Below are 22,171 nucleotides of genomic sequence, written 5' to 3' on the forward strand. Positions count from 1 at the left end.
TAAGACATAAAGATATGAAAAGTAGTTATTTAAAGTAATAATTCCAGGCTGGGGCTATAGCTCAGTGGTAGAGTACTTATCTAGCATGCATGAAGCCCTGAGTTCCATCCCCAGTACCAAAGTAAATTAATTAATTAATGATAAAAGTAGAACTAAAATATCACCCACAAGAGTGCCAAATAATGAATTAAAATAATAAGTACAAGTTGAGGAAGAAGAAAAAATATAGTGATCACAAATAATTGCATCTTTAACAAAGAACATGAATGGTCAACTGGGGGAAGGTTGGATTTTTTCTATTTTTATTGGTTCTTTTTAGTTATACATGACAATAAATCTATCTATCTTTGTGCTATTTACTTACAACTTTTTTTCTAACTAGTGTCTTATGAACGTATGTGAGGGTGAGAGTCACTGTGCTATATTCCTATATGTACATGTGAAAGTAAAGTCAGATTCACTCCACTCACTTTTCCTATGCCATTCCTTCTCTCTTCCCTTCATTCCCCTTTTTCTACTCCTCTGATCTTACTTCTATTCTGGTCTTTTATACCCCCTTATTTTAAATTAGCTTCTGCATATCAGAGAAAACATTCAAACTTTGATTTTAGAGATGAGTTTATTTCACTTAGGATGATAGTCTTCAGTTCCATTCATTTACCAGAAAATGACATAATTTTATTCTTCTTTATGACTGAGTAATATTCCATTGTGTATATATCCAACATTTTCTTTATCCATTCATCTATGGAAGGGCACCTAGGTTGCCTCCATAGCTTAGCTGTTGTGAATTGAGCTGCTGTAAACACTGATGGGGTTGCATTCCTGAGGTATGCTGATTTCTTCTTACCCTTCTTCAGAGAGGATCTGGAAAGGGAGAAATAACAGAATCTTCTTGAAGCTCTTTATAATTTAGATGACACTGGTTGGGCCCACAAACAATCAGTATAGGTTTCTAAGCATTCAAATATGGAACCTTCTTAGAAGAGGATTTAACGATTGCTGGGGGTTTGGCCAAAAATATATTTACCCAGTCCTATGTGCTGCTTTTTTTCTTATATATCCATATCCATGATAGATGTATACTTCCTGTAAATACCGACATACTTGAGGGTCATAACCTGCCCCCTGCATAAGAGATATTGATGGAAGGAGTTACACATGAATTGACTGGGATAAAAGAACTGTGAGTTTCTAGAAAATGAGCCACTGATGAGGGATAATGGCAAAGAAGATGCTTTGGGGCATGAAGAAATTGCAACCATTCTTCTAAGAGAAGAAGGAGAAAGAGAGAAAATGTGGGCAGACAGGGAAATGTGAGAATGGGAATAAACAAAGAAATGGATAGAAACAGGTATTGAAAGAATAAACTTGGACATGTGAATTAATCTCCAGAAATGGGTTGGACAGAGTGCCTCTTCAATTTCTATTGGTCCCCATATGCCTTCTTAGCATTCTTTCTGGAGAGTAAGGAATAGGTTTCTTTTAAAATGCAAACATATGTATTAATGATCAAATAGTATGTTTCCTAGATGTAAATTAAAAGTTGCTTCCCTGCCCTACCAAGAGTTCATTTGTTCCAACAAACATCAGAGTGCCATTTTGTCTTAGATAACTAATCATCACAGGAATGTGAAATTAAAGATATGCTTTTTCTTGCAGGAAAGAATGGGGATTAGAGACTTTTCTTCCCTCTGCTGTGCTGCAAAGCATGAAAGAGAAGAACATAAAGAAAGCACTTTCACACCTTGTCAAAGCAAATCAAAACTTGGTACCACCGGGTAAAAAGGTATCACATTTGCATCTTAATAGAAAATAGATTTTGAAGAGGGAGGTTTGCATGCATTTTTTTAAATGTTTAAAATTAGCCCATGAATAAAATACTTAGTACCATATTTTCAGAAGGCAGTAACACTCTATAACTTAAAAAATCATTAATGTTTTCTAAGACTAATGAAAAACAAATATCCTTATGGAAACCTGTGTACTTCTTACAAGTTAGAAATCCCTTATTGTACAAGACGTGTACATTCACGAGCCTACCTTGCATGGCCTCTGAGACCTTGTGATTAGACAATAGAACTGTAAGATAATTCTGCATTTCCTTCATGTTCTTGCTTACTGTTCAGACCAGCTTAAATGTATAGCAGCCCAAAAGGGGCCCTTTTTAAATCTGGGTATATCTACTGTAACATAATTGATATCTGTAACAGTTCATTCTTTGTCACAGGGGGAAGGGAAGCTGTCCTGGGCATTGTGGTCTCTACCTACCAGATGCCATTTTCATCCCTCCCCTAATTTCGACAAAGAAAAATGTCTCCATACATTGCCAATTGTGCCCTAGGGAACAAAATCACCCTTACTGACAACTATTGGATTAAATCCTACTTTTAGAAGGAAGATAAAATTATTTCTGTCACTCATCATTAGTGTTAAAACTTTTGTATTTGTTTTTATTAAGTAGGAGAAACACAGAAGACTTTTAAAAATATACTGTTGGTCAGAAAAGAAAGGTATGGTTTGTAAATAATTTTTTAAAAATGATTCCAATAACCAGAAAGAGAAGGAGACTTGAATTATTGGCATATAAAATAGGGAGAAGCCTAACAACCTAAGAACACTTTCCAATTGATATTGGCTATAGAAACTTATATGACTCTCATGTATATCATGGTCCATGTAGATAATTCTTTGATCTTAATATCAGATTCTAAGTCATTTTACTAGTTAAGGCACATTATTTCTATTCCTTTCTCCCTGCCCCGTAACATTTTTTAATGTGTAATCAGGTTCAACACACTCTCAGCCTCCTTTCACTTACAGTTCATGGGAGTATGTTTGTCCCATCGCAGTGAACATTCAGCTTTAAGAATATAGTGGAATGCCCTGGGTCAAGATTTTTTTAAAATTTCCATTCTGATTTGCCCAAAGCTAATTTCTACTAGTTGATTTGATATTTTTTTAAAGTCTGACCCATTTGCATTATAATAATTTAGGAACTAATATAAGTTCTATCCATTTCTGTATGTATCACTGTCCTTCTATAATGCTAAGCTTTTCTATAACAAGTGGCTTGCTTTCAAAATTTGCAAAGCATGTTGAGTTTTTGTAAAAAAGTAAGATGAGTTAGCCAGATACAGTGGCACATGCTTATAATCTCAGTTACTTGAGAGGCTGAAGCAAGAGGATAACAAGTTACAGGTCAGCCTCTGCAAATTAGCAAGACCCTGTCTCAAAATCGAAATTTTAAAAGGGCTGGGAATGTACTTCAATGGTGAGCACTTCCCTAGCATGTGTGAGTCCCTGAGTTCAATACCCAGTACCACAAAATAATAGTAATAATAATAATAACAATAACAATAATAAATGGCACTAAATAACAATTACATAAAGGATAGTACCTTCAAGTGAAACAGAATTTAATAGGCATTGCTACTGAAAGATCATCTAAGCCTTGTTGGAAAATTTCACCCTTAATAAACATTCCTGGCACATTCAGTATGAAACATGGACGTGTTTTTAATCAAAATACTTTTTTTAATGATGTGTGGACCTCCATTAAGTCTTTATAAAGATAAACTTTATCTGGATAAAATTTCATTTGTAATTCATTCATGAAACTCAACAGATTCTCAGAGTTGAATTAACCAAACAAGGACTTATATAGCAAGTTCAAACATTTCCACAATGATTGGAGTTCAGAAAGTTCACTTTCCCTGTAAATTTGCAAAGACCAGAAGAAACTTGAGAGGGGAGGTGTAAGAGCCTGTTTAAAAGGCTTTGCATAGATTCCAGGTGCGTATTCTAAACAGCTCCCACAAACTACATACAGGTGAGTCTCCTGTGCTGTGGGAGAATTTGTGTGCAATCCACCTTTGTCCTTAGTTGCAATTGGAAAGCACCACTCGCCTCTTGAAACTTCCCAATGGGCAGATGTTTCCATGGAACATTTTATGAACTTGTTCTCACTTGTCAAACATCTCAGCCCACATACCCATACTGGTGAGTTCCCCATGCATTTCTCTCAAATGAATTAAGATTTGAATCTTGATGCCATGTTGCAATCTATCATCAGGAAACCAAATACATAGCAATTTACTCTCCTTCCTAAAGAAGGATCTTGTCATACTCCATCTCCCCAGCAAGAAATTGTTCTTCTAGTTTGTCCCTTGTTTATAGTTGGTCTCTAGCCCAAATGGACTCACACCCAATGGAGTCAACAAGTTAGTTTCCTTTTCTCTCTTCAGCTCTCTGCACTACAAGCCAAGGTTCACTATCTCAAGTTCCTCAGTGACCTGCGACTGTATGGGGGCCGTGTGTTCAAGGCAACGTTAGTGGTAATTTCTGCTTTCTTGCTTTTTATCAGAAGCTATAGAGGTCCATAAAATATCACTGCAGAGGCTGTCTTCAATGAGCTGCCCCTGAAGCAAAAGCAAATCAGCTATGAATATTTTCCAGCCTTCATTTCTAATTGACTTCACCACTGTCTGAAAATATCTGAAAAAAAAATGTTAAACTAGATAATGCCATTGCAGAATGCCCTAGAAAAAGAAATGTGAAGAAACAGGAGAATCAAAGGGCTCTAACAACAGCTGCTTTTTAAATCATTGAGCCAGAAGTTTCTTTGACACTAAAAAGAGAGAAGCCACAAACCTCATTTCTAAAAAAAAAAACCTTTTGTGATTATGAATTTATTGTGTTATGATAACATTTTCTTTATATATTATTCATAATTTACAAGAGCTTCAATGTGATCGTATATCTGGTTCTTCTCATTGGATGATGTAGTACAATGTGACCCAGACGTACTTTCTAAAGAAAATATAATCTTAGGGCTGGGGATGTGGCTCAAGTGGTAATGCGCTTGCCTGGCATGCGTGCGGCCCGGGTTCAGTTCTCAGCACCACATAAAAATAAAGATGTTGTGTCCACCGAAAACTAAAAAATAAATTTTAAAAAATTCTGTCTCTCTCTCTCTAAATAAAAAAGAAAATATAATCTTATAAAAACAGGCTCTCAGGTTCAACTTTGCATGGTGCTTCAGAAAGTGTGAGTTTTAAAATATTTTGTCACCATCTCTTCTCAGCAGGCAGAAAAGCGTTCAGAAGTGACTCTCCTGGTTGGGCCACGGTATGGCATAAGCCATGTCATAAATACCAAAACCAATCTGGTGGCACTTTTAGCTGACTTCAGCCATGTCAACAGGATCGAAATGTTTACTGAAGAGGAGAACTTGGTGAGGGTGGAGCTCCATGTGCTAGATGTGAAGGTAAGCCTTTCAAATGTTGACATATGACCTTGGTTTAAACATTTCATTTCTGGCAACACTTCTGGCATTTACAAAGCAGAGAAGTTAATGTGTGCAGAGTCTCAGCAATGCTCTGAGGTGCAGGAAAACCCATCCCACTCAGGCCTGAGACTTCAGTCTGCTGTGATTTGGGGGCAATTTGCTATGCTTCTCTGGGCTTCATTTCTTTATCTATACATGAGAAAGCAAGCTATCTCATTTCTAGGTCCCTCTTATTTTATAATACTGAGCCATAGGCAGAGACTAGGGGAGATTTTTCCCAACTTTCTAGAATGTATGATTCACTCAGAGTCAGGGAGATTCTTTTCCCTAACTTTATTCAAAAGTCCTATTCCCTTTCATTAAGTTGGGACCATATGTGATCGTTCTTTTGGAAAAGATGGGTATTTTAGTTTGTCTTCTCATGCTGTAGAAATTGGTACTGACTAAACATCTTGCTTCTAGGAATGTCATGGTCATTCTATTTAAAACAGCCATCTGAGGTTGTCTACAAAGGGCTAAACTCTACTCCCCTTATCAGAAATCAGCAGAAAACAATCCAGGTCTCCTCTCCCACCCCCTTCTTCTTCCAGTAAATTTGAGTCATTGGATTTTGCCTATGTTAATCTATCTAATGTTTCTATGGAGAAAAAGCACTAGACCCAAAAGGAGACAGGGCCTCCACAAAAGAGACAGCATCAGCTAGCAGGGATGCTCTGAAGATGGTCAGAGAAGACCCAACCATGCCCACACTACCACCAGTGTGGTCTGGGAAGAGTGGATCAAGAATAACGGAAGCTATGGGAAAGGGTTTCTAGAGCAAATCAGGATATATCAGTACACTCTGCAACAGGAACAAATGGTCAGGAAAGAGAATATGGAACTAGGACATGTTATCTATGCCCCATAGGATTTCATGGGCTGAATCTAGAGGACTCCAGTTGACTTCATGGCAAGTTACAAGTATAAGGATGGATTTGGAATGTCTATCCTAGTCCATGACTAATGATACTGAGGGAAATAACCCCATAATGAGAAAAGGGCAGAAGAATGAACTGAATGTGGTCATTATAGGTCTGCTATCAGCATTAATCTAAATAGAAATTAATGGTGAGACCCTACTAATGGTGTCCTGCTTTGTATTGAATAATGGTAGTATAGCTTCAAGATTGAGGGGAGACCACAACTATAGTTGAGGGAAAGATAGTTCAACAAGTAGTACAGGTTCTTTGGATGGGAATTTCTATTCTACCAATCAGGGACATTGAGCATGACCAGTATCCTGTTCCTGGGAGTGACAGTAGAGACCTGTTTCTTCCTCTCTTCATGTCTGCTTTATGTTGCTCCCTTATTTCTCTCCCAGTTTCTTTCGCTTTCCACAAGAACACACTCTTCCTAACTAAAAAAAAATTTCTCTATCAACATTTCCTTCCCTGAATACCCAAGATACATGTCCAATTATATAATATCATTGGTTTCCAGAAAGTTTTATCAAGGTCTTTTCTCAACTCTCAGTTCTAGTTAACCTTCCTGTACATGTACCATTTCTTTCAGAAGTATCCTTTTCCTAGATATCTTTGACAGTTTTTAGTCTTTTTTATTATTAATTAATTTATTTATTTTAATGAGGATATGTAACAGCAGAATGCATTTTAATTCATTGTACACAACTGCAGCACAAATTTTCATTTCTCTGGTTGTACACAGTGTACAACCATATGTGCAGTCATACATGTACTTAGGTTACTGATCTCCATCTCATTCTACCATCTTTCCTTCCTTGCCCCTATGACTCCTCCTGGCCCCTCCCTCCCCTTTGTCCCATCAAAATTCCTCCATTTTTCCCATGCTCCCGCCCATTATGGATCAGCATCCACTTAATCAGAGAGAACATTTGGCCTTGGGTTTTTTGGGATTGGCTTACTTCACTTAGCATGATATTCTCCAACTCCATCCATTTACCTGCAAGTGCCATAATTTTATTCTCTTTTAATACTGAGTAATATTCCATTGTGTATATGTACCACAATTTTTTATCCATTCATCTATTGAAGGGCATCTAGGTTGCTTCCATAGTTTGTGAATTGAGCTGCTATAAACATTAATGTGGCTGTGTTACTATAGTATGCTGATTTTAAGTCCTTTGGGTGTAGACCAAGGAGTGGGATAGCTGGGTCAAATGGTGGTTCCAAGGAATCTCCATACTTCTTTCTAGATTGGTTGTACCAATTTGCAGTCCCACCAACAGTGTATGAGTGTGCCTTTTTCCCCACATCCTCGCCAATTGTTGTCTGTATTCTTGAAAACTGCCATTCTGACTGGCGTGAGATGAAATCTTGGAGTAGTTTGATTTGCATTTCTCTAGTTACTAGAGATGTTGAACATTTTTCATATATTTGTTGATCGAATGTATATCTTCTTCTGAGAAGTGTCTGTTCAGCTCCTTAGCCCACTTATTGATGGGGTTGTTTGTTTTTTCGGTGTTAAGTATTTTGAGTTCTTTATATATCCTGGAGATTAGTGTTCCATCAAACATGTGTGTGGCAAAATTCTGCTCCCAAAACGTAGACTCTCTCTTCAACCCATTGATTGTTTCTTTTGCTGAGAAGAAGTTTTTTAGTTTGAGTCCAGCCCATTTATTAATTCTTGATTTTATTTCTTACACTTTAGGAGTCTTATTAAAGAAGTCAGGGCCTAATCCAGTGTGATGCAGATTTGGGCCTACTTTTTCCTCCATTAGGCACAGGGTCTCTGGTCTAATTCCTAGGTCCTTGATTCACTTTGAGTTGAGTTTTGTCCAAGGTGAGAGATAGGGTTTTGGATTTATAGTCCTCCCAGCACCATTTGTTGAAGAAAAAAATGTATGTTTTTGGCTCCAAAGTATGTTTTGGGCTCCTCTGTCTAATATGAGATAACTGTATTTGTGTGGTTTTTTTCTCTGTGCCTTCTATTCTGTCCCATTGGTCTACATGTCTATTTTGGTGCAAGTACCATGCCATTTTTCTTACTATAGCTTTGTAGTGTAGTTTAAGATCTGGTATTGTGATGCCTCCTGCTTTACTCTTCTTGCTAAGGATTTATTTGGCTATGCTGGGTATCTTATTTTTCCAAATGAATTTCATGATAGCTTTTTTAAAAAAATTTAAGTTGTAGATGGACACAATACCTTTACTTTATTCATTTTTATGTGGTGTTGAGGGTCGAATCCAGTGCCTCACACATGGTAGGCAAGCACTCTATCACTGAGCTACAACCCCAGCCCTCATAATTGCTTTTTCTATCTCTATAAGGAATGACAATGGGATTTTAATTGAAATTTCATTGAATCTGTAGAGCACTTTGGGTAGTACGGCCATTTTGACAATATTAATTTTGCCTATTCTAGAGCATGGGAGATCTTTCCATCTTCTAAGGTTTTCTTCAATTTCTTTCTTTACTGTTCTGTAGTTTCATTATATAGGTCTTTCACCTCTTTTGTTAAGTTGATTCCCAAGTATTTTTTTTTTTTGAGGCTATTGTGAATGGGGTAGTTGTCCTAATTTCAGAGGATTCATCATTGATATATACAAATGCATTTGATTTATAAGTATTGATTTTATATCCTGCTACTTTGCTAATTCATTAATTCTAGAAGTTTTCTGGTAGAGTGTTTTCAATCCTCTAGGTATGTCATCAGCAAATAATGAGAGTTTGAGTTCTTCTTTTCCTATTCATATCCCTTCAATTTCTTTCATCTGTCTAATTGTCTGGCCACAGTTTCAAGGACTGTATTTAATAGAAGTGGTGAAAGAGGGTATCCCTGTGTTATTTCAGGTTTTAGAGGGAATGCTTCCAATTTTTCACCATTTAAAATGATGTTGGGCTTGGGTTTAGCATAGATAGCTTTTACAATGTTGGAGTATGTTCCTACTATCCCTAGTTTTTCTAATGTTTTTAACAGGAAATAGTACTATATTTTGTCAAATGCATTCACTGTTTCAATTGATATAATCATATGGTTCTTATCTTTAAATCTATTGATGTGATAAATTATATTTATTGATTTCCATATGTTGAGCCAACCTTGCATCCCTGAAATGAACCCCACTTGATCATGGTGCACTATTTTTTTAATATGTTTTTGTATGCAATTAAGCTGGAATTTTATTGAATTTTTGCATCAATGTTCATCAGGGATATTGGTCTGAAATTTTCTTTCTTTGATGTGTCTCTTCCTGGTTTTGGTATTAGGATAATACTAGCTTCGTAGAATGAGTTTGGAAGGATTCCTTCCTTTTCTATTTCATAGAATAATTTGAGAAGTATTGGTATTAATTCTTTGTAGATTTATAGAGCTCAGCTGTAAATCCATCTAGTCCTGGGCTTTTTTTTTTTTTTTTTTTTTTTTTTTTTTTTTGCTTTTGATGGTGTCTTCTATTTCCTTGCTTGAAATTGATCTGTTTAAATTGTGTATGTCCTCTTGACTCAGTTTGGGTTGATCATATACCTCTAGAAATTTGTCAGTGTCTTTAAGGTTTTCTATTTTACTAGAGTATAAATTTTCAAAATACTTTCTTATTGTCTTCTGTATTTCATTCAGTCTCGTCAGAAATTTCCACTTGATTTTTAATCTTCTCTTTAACACTAATTTTCACCATGAACCCCAAACTTAAAACTTCTGCTGATTTTCACATTGTGAATTCACTTCTTGTCATGGATGTAACTTATAACTAACATAAATAGTTAAAATGTTAACTATTTGAGAAGAAAATCAATTTTTTTGTTGTTGCTGTTGTTTTTATTCTAATCTGACCATGAAGAGATCATAAATGTCCAGATTTTTTAAGTGATATATCCTAAATGTTTTTCACTAAGGCACTTTGTGTTATCCCCGACTTTTTCTTCCCATTCACATTTCTCCAATGCAGTTTTTGCTCAATAACTTCTTCTCTATTTCATGAGTGTAAATGCAGCTGTTGCCACTTGAGGGAGGTTATTGAGGAGGATGGCTTTGACCAAAACATCTTTTTTGTGCAGCCCATCACACTCCTGATGGAATCCTCAGATGCCATGAACCTGGCCTGCTTGACAGCTGGATACTACAGGCTGCTGGTAGATTCCAGGAGGTCGATATTTAACATGGCCAACAAGAAAAATGCAGGGACCCAGGACACAGGTATATTCTTTCTAAACTAATGAAGCAGTGACTCCTTCACCACCACTGTGGTTTCCAGACCTCACCTGACAATAATAAGAAGATGTCACTTAAAGAGTTAAAATTGATCACATAGAAAAAGTTATGTCCAGACAATACAAAAGCATTCAAATATTGCTAACATTGTCTAATTTTTAAAAATGCTGATTCCCTATCACATTTATTATGGCACTTGTAAATTTCAGGTGTGTTGTTACGGCTGCATTTGTATTGCCTCACTCTTACAGTGGCCAGGACACAGAGAACTAATAACAGAATACCCAACTAATGATTGTGAGTCCCCTATTCTAGGGCTACTCATTCCTTAAGATGTCTTAGACCCACCTGCCTGGGATCCTCCTTCCTGTAGTCAAAATTTTCCCAGACTCAGGAAGCTTTTCCAGCAGGAGGAGGTAGGTCCTACCCAGAACTTGGACTCAGGGATTGTAGAAGGAACTTATTCTGCTCTGGCAGCCATTTTAGATCCATAATAGGAGCATCAAGATGATAAAGATGTCAAATACTTCAATATAACCTCTTGACAGGACACAAAATGAGGACAAGGAGGGCCAAAAATAATAAATTGATTCTTTCTTTGAGGGCATTTTTCATTTATTTTAGGAATTTTTTTAAGTATTTGAGCATTCTCCTCTATCTACAGTGGATTTTCAGTAAATGTGGCTAATGGATACCACCATTCAAGGCCAAGCCACCAACACATGAAAAAATTATACGCAGGAGTTCTATAAATAGTATTTCTTCTAAAAGAGAAGAAATTCTTAAAAACAAATTTCTGTCACCATTTCTGAGAGAAGGGGGGAAGGAAAACTCTCTCTTCTTTTTAAACTGAGAAGAAAACATGTCTTTATTCCACAAATATATTGTAACATGCAGATTCATAGACATGCGCATAGACTCACATGTAATTTATTATAATGGCTTGGTAACTTAAAGCATTTGTAGTCATAGAAAATGGGAAGGCAGAGAAAAAGAGAGATGACAGTGAGTTAGAAGGCAATTATGACTTCCAGTCAGATAAATCTAAGGTTTAATCCAACCCCACCTCGGAGTGTGTGTATTTTCAAATTACTCTAGGTTTGGGTTTTCTCATTTGTATAACTGATATTGAAAACTTAGTTTGCAAGGTAAGTGTTAGAAAAAAATATATGTACAACACCTAATATGATGCTCACTAGTTCTATTACTAATTCTATTAGATGATAGTGAAAAAATGGTGTAAAAATTGAGGATGAAAGTTATAGAAATATAGAAGGGAGAGGAAGATGGAAGATGGAGCAAAGAAATCCTAGAAAGACACACATGACTAAAAATAATTAGAGAAAGGTAAAGAACAAAAAGGAGGCAGTAAGTGTACATAGTGTTTGCACACATATTTTTATAACCTCACAATTTCATTGAGCAAAGAGATTTAGAGCAATTCAGCAATGATCTTGAAATTCTGAAGAACAGTTCAGCAACTTAAAATAATCCTTTCACATTGAAAACCCAGCTTTGGTTTTTTTTATTTTCTAATCAATGTTTATCTTGACACTAAAACCTTTTCACCATGGACTGCTAAATTGTATGGGTATGGGGAAAAGACCAAATCTCCATTCTAAAAATGGTTACAGCAATAAGGGTCTCACTTCTATCCAATTTATAGCCATCTACAATGTAAATGTGTTGTGAAACTGAGAGGCAAACTTAGTTGCAAAAATATTATAACTGGGCTGGGGTTGTGGCTCAGTGGTAGAGCACTTGCCTATCATGTGTGAGGCAGTGGGTTCAATTCTCAGCACCACATATAAATAAAGTCCATTGACAACTAAGAAAATATTTTTTAAAAATGTATTTTTAGTATGGAGGAAAAATGGAGCCTCAGCCTCTCAGTGATTTCTTCTAGGGTGAGGAAAATGCTCCAAATACCTTTCTCCACTCTGAGAAAGGGTAGGGTGGATAAAGGAGAGATAGCACATCCCAAAACAAAACAGGTAGACCTCAGGTGAGCAGCAGTCTGGGACTTAGTACCTATAGTGGCTACAAGCACATCTTCTCTTTAGAAACTGCCACAGATTTCCTGAGATTTGAGAAATGTCAGGAGTAAAGTCTGGTAAGATCAGTTCATCCCTGGTCCACTGGAGGCTAAGCCACAGAACAGATATAAGTTCTCACCCCAGATCCTTCCATGTCTCCACAGTCATTCCAGGAAGCCAAATAAGTATACCCTTCTGGAAGGAAGCTAAAATTGAGCATGTATTTTCTTCTCATTACAAACTGAGATAGACCTTAGTTAAGATCTCTAATAAGGAACTGTAAGCCTCCATTTATCTTCCTCCATCTTTAAAATATACCTTTAAGCATTTTCAAAATCCCTGACACCATACCTTTGTATCTCTGGGCTTCAGGGGGCTCTGAATAAATATCATTAACTTGCTTTTAGCTTTCTGGTCTGTTCAGTGTTTTTGTTGGTCTAAACCATGAGTTGTTATTACAAATAAAATTTTATTAGAATTTAACTACACACATTGTATCACTTTTCTAAAGTCTCTGTAACAAATTATCACAAATCTGGTGGCCAAAACAACATAAATCCCTCCCAGTTTTGGAGGCCAGAAGGCCAAAATCAAAGTGTCAGCAGTACTCGCTCCAAAGGAATTAGAGGAGGATCCTTCCTTGCCTTTCCCACTTCTGATGGCTGTCAGCATTCCATGTGATTGCACATTTCCAGCCTTGGCCTCTGTCTTCACATGATCTTCACATGATCTTCACCTCTTCTTGGTGTGGTCCAAATCTCCTACTACCACAAGGGCACTCACCATTGGATTTAGTGCCCAAACAGATAATTCAGGATGATCTTGCCTCAAAATCCTTGAAATAATCTGCAAAACTCTTTTTCCAAATAAGATCATAGTGTGGACACATTTGGGGGGTGCCACCCACTCAGCTCATAATCCCTCCCATTTGTTTATGTATCACCTATAGCTATTTTCATGTTAAAACATCAGAGTTTATTTGTTGCTGTACTGAAACAGTTGGCTTCCAAAAACTAAAATATTTACTCTCTAGCCCTCCATTTATGGAAAACATTGCCAACACCTGGTCTAAACTTAGCTGTTACAAGTATTCCTCAACATCCCACCCCCACAAACACATATACACACATGTACACACCCACAGAACCCATCATAACCTAAATTTTCATAGTTGATAAATTATGTTGAACTCCCATGCAGTATATTGATTATAAGGTAAGATGTAATTGTGGCTAGTATATAATTAAATGTCTTCAAAATTATATCTTTTACTTGCTATTTATGAATATATATATTTAGTAAAATGACTCTGAACAGTGTTCAGCATGAAGTCTATTGTATAATTTGGGGGGAGCAAAAATTCCTTTAGTAAAACCAATTTTATTTTCTGTATGTCTTATACATATGATGACAGTATCACCCAAACTGGGCCAAGTGGCAATTTGAGGGAACAGATGGAAAAATGGAAGGGTCCTAAATTTTGGTCAAAAGGTTACTTCTAGAATCTACAAAGCAATAATCACATAATAACCCAAATTCCCCATCTTGTTAAATATCAGAGCTAATCTTCACTTAAAAATTCCATATTTAAAGACCCTTGAAGAGCAAACAAAACAATAATATTTAATTAGGGTATTACAATTTTAATTCATGATGAACATCAAACAAATCTTCATGGGTCCCTGACAAGAACAAAAATTAAAGTCACTCTAAATATTAACTACACTTAGAGATGGCAGAGAGACATACATTACTTGTGAATGTGCTCCACCTTAAACATTATATACTCTTTATATACACACATACATATAGCGATTCATGCTGACATTTGTACATGAATATATTACATTCAGTAGGATATAAATAGGCTGAAGGTAGAGGTACAATATTTATTTTAACTTTCTAGGAAGTATGAAGATCCTTGACCTTCTATTAACTCAATGAGAAAAAAGTCCAATATCTTCCACCACAAAGTGAAGACTGTTAGATCTCACTTTACAGAGAAAAGAACAATTTGTTTTCTAGAATAATAGACTATTGAAATATCACCTATCAGCTGTGTAAAAGGCACGTTGTATATTTATATTCATATATGTAAATAAGGTCTTCTAATAATAATATAGCAATTATATATAAAGATATAGATATATAACTGATATGTGTGTGTGTATATATATGTATATATATGTATATATCACTTTTGTTAGTGGTGATTCTCCTAACCAAGGAATCCTTGCACCTGGATCTTACATTGGGCAGTACTGTTATTTGGAAAGTAAAATAATTATATTTATACAGTGATGCTATAAGCCATTAAATTAAGAAACACAGATAAAGCCCTCCCACCAAAATATATATGTATATGTATATGTATGTGTGTGTGTGTATATATATATATATATATATATATATATATATATATATATATATTACAGTAATGTGTCTTTGCATGATTCTTTCTCTTTAGGAGCTGAAAATAAAGGAAAGCCTAACCTCCTTGGCCCAGATTGGAACTGTATGCCTCAAATGACCACCTTCATTGGCGAAGGGGAACAAGAAGCTCAGATAACATATATAGATTCAAAACAGAAGACAGTTGAGATTACAGACAGCACCATGTGTTCAAAGGACCACCGGCACTTGTATATAGACAACACCTATAATCCAGATGAACTTAACCAGCAGTTGACACAGCCTGGTGATGCTCCCTGTGAGGCAGACTACAGAAGTCTAGCCCAGCGGTCCCTGATGACCCTCTCAGGACCAGAAACTTTAAAGAAAGCACAGGAATCTCCGAGAGGAGCTAAAGTGTCCTTTATTTTTGGAGATCTTGCCTTGGATGATGGTATGAGTCCCCCAACTCTTGGCTATGAGAGACTGTTAGATGAGAGTCCAGAAATGCTGGAGAAGCAGAAGAATCTCTACATCAGCAGTGCCAATGACATGAAGAACCTGGATCTCGCTCCAGACACAGAGAGCATCCAGTTTGTGGCAAATTCTGTTTATGCAAACATAGGTGATGTGAAAAATTTCGAGGCCCCTGAGGGAATAGAGGAGCCCCTCTTGCACGACATCTGTTATGCAGAAAACACTGATGATGCAGAGGACGAGGATGAGGTAAGCTGTGAGGAGGACCTTGTGGTGGGCGAGATGAACCAGCCAGCCATCCTCAATATGTCTGGGTCAAGTGATGACATCATTGACCTCACGTCCCTGCCTCCTCCGGAAGGCGATGACAATGAGGATGACTTCCTGTTACGTTCCTTGAACATGGCCATTGCTGCACCCCCACCTGGCTTTAGAGACAGTTCTGATGAGGAGGACACCCAGAGCCAGGCAACGTCCTTCCGTGAAGACAAGGAGCAAGGCAGCAGCCTGCAAAACGATGAGATCCCCGTGTCCCTCATCGATGCTGTGCCCACTAGTGCTGAGGGAAAGTGCGAGAAGGGATTGGATAATGCTGTCGTTTCCACGCTGGAAGCTCTAGAAGCTCTATCTGTTTCAGAAGAACAGCAGACCAGTGACAATTCAGGTTCTTTCACGATTGTTACATTTATTCACTGATAACTGTGTCATTCCATCCTTTCGAGCCATTTGTCTTTGGAGTCCTGTTACGTGGTATTCTCCATTTCACGCATTGTCCCATTTCATAAATATGCTGAACTACCATCATGGGTTTTTTTGTGTGTGTGTATGTGCTTTCTTTGTTATTTTTAAACCATATGGCACGTCCCCCACCCCCATTTCTGGAACAACTGTGCAATAAATTCAGAGTCCTTACTGAAAAGGGAAAAACTTGTTTTTGTTTTTGTTTTTTTAAAGAATAATGAGTCCCATTTTCTTACATGTCTCCAAGTGCCTCTGATACATCCATTAATTGCTTCTTGTTTTTTACGGCATGCAGGTGTAGCCATCTTGCGGGCTTATAGTCCTGAGTCTTCGTCAGACTCGGGCAATGAAACTAATTCTTCTGAAATGACTGAGAGTTCTGAACTGGCCGCAGCACAAAAGCAGTCAGAGAGCCTCTCCCGCATGTTCTTGGCCACTCATGAAGGCTACCACCCCCTCGCAGAAGAGCAGACAGAGTTTCCCACCTCCAAAGCTCCTGCAGGGGCCTTGCCTCCAAAGTCCTCCCACAGCCTGGCTGCTCGCCCAGTGACCGACCTTCCGTCCAAAGTTGTGCCTTCCAAGCAGATACTTCACTCGGACCACATGGAGATGGAGCCTGAAACCATGGAGACCAAGTCGGTCACTGACTATTTTAGTAAACTGCACATGGGGTCGGTGGCATATTCATGCACCAGCAAAAGGAAAAGCAAGCTGGCTGAGGGGGAGGGGAAAGTCCCCACAAGTGGAAACATGCCAGGAAAAAAACAGCAGGGAACCAAAACGACAGAGATGGAAGAGGACGCCAAAGGGAAATTTGGTACTGTGTCTTCGAGGGACAGTCAACACCTCAGCACTTTTAATCTAGAGAGAACTGCCTTTCGCAAGGACAGCCAAAGATGGTATGTGGCCCCTGAAGGTGGGGTCACAGAGAAAGGTGGACTGGAAGCAGCAGCTGGGCAAGCCTTTCCCAGACCTTCTGGTCTTGGGGCAAGGGAGGCCGAAGGGAAAGAGGAAGGGGCTCTTGATGGAGAAGTGAATGATGTTTCAGGACTTGGCCAAGGGGACCGCTTCTTAACAGATGTGGCCTGTGTGTCTTCAGCCAAAGACTTAGATAACCCAGAGGATGCTGACTCACCCACCTGTGACCATTCCTCCAAGCTTCCAGAGGCGGAAGAGGGTGTGGCCCGCCTTTGTGATTACCACTTGGCCAAGCGGATGTCATCCCTGCAGAGTGAGGGCCATTTTTCTCTACAGAGCTCTCAAGGCTCTTCAGTGGACACAGGCTGTGGTCCAGGCAGCAGCGGCAGTGCCTGTGCCACTCCTGTGGAGTCGCCCCTCTGCCCCTCCATGGGAAAGCACTTGATTCCAGATGCTTCTGGGAAAGGCGTAAGTTATATTCCTTCAGAGGAGAGAGCCACTGGCCTTCCCAACCATGGAGCCAACTTTAAGGAACTGCACCCACAGGCAGAAGGGATGTGTCCGCGGATGACAGTGCCTGCTCTGCACACAGCCATTAATGCCGATCCCTTGTTTGGCACTTTGAGAGATGGATGCCATCGGCTCCCCAAAATTAAGGAAACCACAGGTACAGCAATGATGGATTTAGTGCTTTGCAATACACACCAGGACCATGTAAACCATATTTATAACAAACCTAAAAATACAACATCTGAAAGGTCAAAGGTAGCCAAAAATGGCCATAGAAATGTTAAATAACAATCCTTGATCCCCCTGGTAGTGAATAAACTGTTAAGTTTCTAGGTCTGGAACAAGAGTGAAAATGGAATTTGCTCTTTATAATTTGTTCTGCTCTTCCTTTAAGAATTTGATGGAGCACTATTTGTTTTCTAAATTCTAAAGGCAGACTTTTAGCAGGGCCCAGTATAACTTTTAGTTATAAGATAGTATTGATTTGAGTCATACAACAATTTGATTTCCTTCTCAAGATATCTCATTTCCAGTTTTCCCATTTTGTTACTGAGAGACAAAGAAGGATAACAGAGAAGAATATTAGAGAGACTGGAGGGGTTCTGAAAGATCATTTGCCTTCCAGGAAATTTACAGATTCTTTCCTTCTCTGAACAATTCCCCTAAAGGAATATTCTGAAGTATCTGGTATACCACAGTTAGGAAGATTTGGGGGGTATGCATGATGAGTTGCTTTATTTTCCCCAAAATAATAAAATCTAGACACAGGTAGAACCAAGAATCTAGCCACATTCTGTACCTACCTTCACTGTTCTGCTTTCCACATAGTGAACACATATGTCTCTCATCAATACACATGGCTGGCCATCAGGTAGCAAAAGCAGATGCTCCTCTATACTTTCTTGTTTCAAGTTATATCAGTAGTGTCTTTTCCATATTGGTCAATAGATATATAGGTTAGTTTATATTCCTGTTCTTAAAAACACCTTTTTAACTCTTACAACTTTTCTATTTTTACAAAATCTACCATTGGCCATGCTTACCTGTGTAAACTAACCTGTAAATGATACCTAATTCCCATCACACAGCTGCATTTTTTTTTTTTTTGGTACTGGGTATTTTTTGGTACTGGGTACAAGGGTCATTAAATATAGAGCCAGGTCTCCATTCCCCTGCCTTTTAATTTTTAGGCAAGGTCTCACTAAATTGCTGAGTCTGGCCTTGAACTTGAGACCCCCCCCAACCTCAGCCTCCAGAGCTGCTGGGATTACAGGCATGCACCACTATGCCCAGTTACCCAACCATATCTTTCCCTCTAAATTAATTGAAACACACTCTTTAATCCTTCATGGTTTATGGAGAGTTTTTAACTAAGTTACCTCTTGCTCTTCTTCACATGAGAGCTTTTCTTAAGAAAACCTGAACAACTTTCCCACTGTCTTTAGACCCCATACCAGGCAAACCTCATACCTCATTCTGTCCTCTTAGAAAGGTTAGATGAATTAATTTGCATTAATGAATTATTTTTAAAAAGGTAACTGATGCCAATTCCAGAAAAATCCAACTCCCTTGAAATGAAACTTAAATATTTTATGCTTCAATAATCTAGAAACAAAATGTATATTTTCTAAGTATGTTTCTAAACTTCAATAGGTTTATTGGAAGCAAGGGGGTTCATGAAATACCATTCTCTCCTGGAAAATGTTTGTGATTGTTAGACAATTTCCAATGAACTAGTAGTTCCAGAAATGATAGATTCCAAGTATTTTTTGTTCTTCATTGAAATGGAAATCAGTTATGAGTTATCAGGAGTTAGTCTTTGGAAAACAGGATGGCCCTAACATATGGCAGGTCTTTTATAATGCATCCTTGGGAAATGACAGACATCATGTAGAGATGTTGGGAAAATGGCTACCCAGGAGATGCTTAATGAATCTCTCTGTTTTTCTACTACCCCTAGTGTAGCTTTGACAGAGCCTGGGAAGGAGAGACGAGGAGGCATGCCTTCAGCTTGGTCTCAACATCCTGAAGTTGATCCCATCCTGCTACCATCAAACATTCACTCGGAATCAAAGGTGCCAATTCCAAATCAAGACCCTAATGATTTCTCCCAAGCAAATCAGGCATATGGAGAGTCTGTGAGCTGGCGGCCACCAGATCTGAGAGGGGGGAGCCTCAGGACACCCCCCAGCCAGAGGGCTCTCAGGCATAGCAGCAGTATCCTCTCAGGATCCATAGCATTGGAGACCTTCCGAGAGAGAACCAAGGGTGCGGTCAGCTTGAAGTATCCAGGTATCACAGAAGCACAGGAGGCCGGTTCAGAAAGGCGAGCAGAACTCCCTCTGGGGAAGAAGCTCACCAAGAGTTTTTCCCAAAGCTCAATGCACTTTAGCCCCGAGGGGAAGTTTCACAAAAGGTCCCCAGTGGTTCACAAAGACTCAAAGCAGTATAGGACATTACCCTTGCGGAAGATGGAGGGTAGCAGTTGGAGATGCCGAGGACCTTTCAGCTACTGTTTCCTTAACCGAGGGCAGGATGAAGATGGTGATGAAGAAGAAGAGGAGGGAGAGGCCACCCTTCGGGTCTCTTGCCTCTATCCACCCCAGATGACTCACGCCATGCCAGAACCAACCAGTCCATCCCTGGCTGTTGGGATTTGGAAGAAAGGAGGGGAGCTAACCAGAGGGTCAGTGCTGAAAGTCTGGTCAGAAGACCTGAATGGCCCAGATGACTTGGACTTCAGCAATCTGGCTTTTGATGCCCGGATTGCAAGAATAAGTGCACTAAAGGAGAGCACATACACAATGCCTGATGGGTTCCTTGCAGCCCAAAATGATGCCAATGAGCTGCTTTGCCTTGTCAGGGCAACTAAGGGGAAGAGAGAGGAGTCACGCCCTGAAACATATGACCTTACACTTTCTCAGTACAAGCAACTGTTATCCATCGAGTCCAGACAGTTGGGAAGTGCCTGTAGGAAAATGGCGATGGCCGAGAAAAGTCCAGAGGAGATGCTTCTAGCTATGACTTCCAGCTTTCAAGTGCTCTGTTGCCTAACAGAAGCTTGCATGCGATTAGTTAAAGTCGTGAACTCAGAAACACAGCGGCAGGAAATTGTAGCAAAGATCGATGAAGTGGTCATAAACTACATATGTCTCCTGAAAGCTGCAGAGGCAGCCACTGGAAAGACCACTGGGGATCCTAATATTGGACTCTCAACACGACATTCAACCACCATGGCCGCTCTAGTAAGCACACTAACACGTTCTCTCAAGATGCTTTTAAATAAATAAATAAATAAATAAATATGAAAGTCACGTCATAATCTACCTTTGCAAAGCCATACATGAACTTTTATTTACTTTATGTGTACGATGAACAGATGTCTCCTTTCTTCTCTCTGTATATTTTGTTATTTTATATAAAATAGGAGATAAAAGTTACATTGATGAAATGTTGAAACGTCCTTATCAAATGTATTCTGTTTATATTATACATATATATATATACACATGTAAAAGAAATATACGAGAAAGTGATGACATTTGGCTATTTTTCATATAGCCAAAACTCCAAGTATATGATGTGAAATTTTAAATTCTACCATGTTAGAACAAAACAAGAATCCTATCCCCTCTCCTTCCAAGCAGATACTTGGGGACCATATCATTCATATTTAGAAGTAAAAACCAAAAGCAAAAATAGAAAAGAAATCACAATGTATATAAACAGTACTTATGTTTTAAAATTATGATTTTTAAGCATTGGAAATAGCAAAAAGACATTTAAAATTCGAGAAGCTATTATAAATTACTATAGAATATATATAATAAATTAATTTTTTGCTCATAGTGTTTGGTTATTGGATGCTTTCTTCCAACAATCCCACATATTTAATTTTGGTTTATGCTATTTGGGCTGCAGATGGGGGGGGTGGATTCTGCTGTGTCAACACAAATGCTCTTCACAGTGCTTCTAGAATTTAAAAAAAAAAAAAAATCCCATATAGAAGAACGGAGAAAATGATGGGCATGTTCCTAGGTAGAATTATGGATTATCTAATTGCACAAAATGAATGGAATCAATAATGCCAAAATTGAATACTGTAGTGAATAACAAGTTCTGCTTTGACTAAATGTCAAAATACATAAACCAAAGACTATCTTCCCCTCACCCTGATTCATCCATGAAGCTCAAAATTTTATTTAGAGTCACAGGTCATTTGGTAAAGTATTTGCAAAATTACAAAAAAAAAAAAATGGTCGTGAAAAGTAAGCACAGACTCAGTAATGTAAACCAGACCACACAGTAGCGCCTGTGAGTGAGACACATTTCAGCTCTCAGCAGGGCTGTGCATAGCACCTCCTCTACAGGGGTCAAGATTGCCAATCAGCCTAATACCGGGACAGAATTTCAAATCTGGAATGCTCCAGAAAACCAAGGAGAGACGGCTACTCTAATAGTAGAAGCCATGATTAAATAAATAATAAAGTATTTATTAAGTACGTACTTACTCTGGTATTTGTCTAACATGCACAAGGCCCTGGGTTCAATCCCCAGCACCAAAAAAAGAAAAAAAAAGTATTTAATCTGGATTGGCTGATAGAAATAAGAAATCTGAAAGCAAACAAAACTGCAGAAGTG

The 22,171-nt window shown here is 38.3% G+C and overlaps 1 protein-coding gene across 5 annotated transcripts in view; it reads left to right on the forward strand.

The window, feature by feature from the left end:
• Positions 1-21,617, forward strand: part of Frmpd4 (FERM and PDZ domain containing 4) — a 779,038-nt gene extending 757,421 nt beyond the window's left edge. For 3 of the 5 annotated variants that reach the window (XM_048796402.1, XM_048796403.1, XM_015488027.2), the window contains 7 exons: positions 1,663-1,789; positions 4,248-4,337; positions 5,087-5,269; positions 10,304-10,442; positions 14,961-16,025; positions 16,398-17,687; positions 19,496-21,617. In XM_048796402.1, the coding sequence (XP_048652359.1) occupies positions 1,663-1,789; positions 4,248-4,337; positions 5,087-5,269; positions 10,304-10,442; positions 14,961-16,025; positions 16,398-17,687; positions 19,496-20,820 (4,219 nt within the window). In that variant the 3' untranslated portion in view covers positions 20,821-21,617. Of the gene's footprint in view, positions 1-1,662; positions 1,790-4,247; positions 4,338-5,086; positions 5,270-10,303; positions 10,443-14,960; positions 16,026-16,397; positions 17,688-19,490 lie in introns of all 5 variants that reach the window. The other 2 variants (XM_048796404.1, XM_015488028.2) reach the window with 1 other exon arrangement.
• Positions 21,618-22,171: the final 554 nt, after the last annotated feature.

The sequence above is a fragment of the Marmota marmota genome, unplaced genomic scaffold (genome assembly GCF_001458135.2).
Source record: "Marmota marmota marmota unplaced genomic scaffold, marMar, whole genome shotgun sequence".
NCBI classification, from domain to species: Eukaryota; Metazoa; Chordata; class Mammalia; order Rodentia; family Sciuridae; genus Marmota; species Marmota marmota.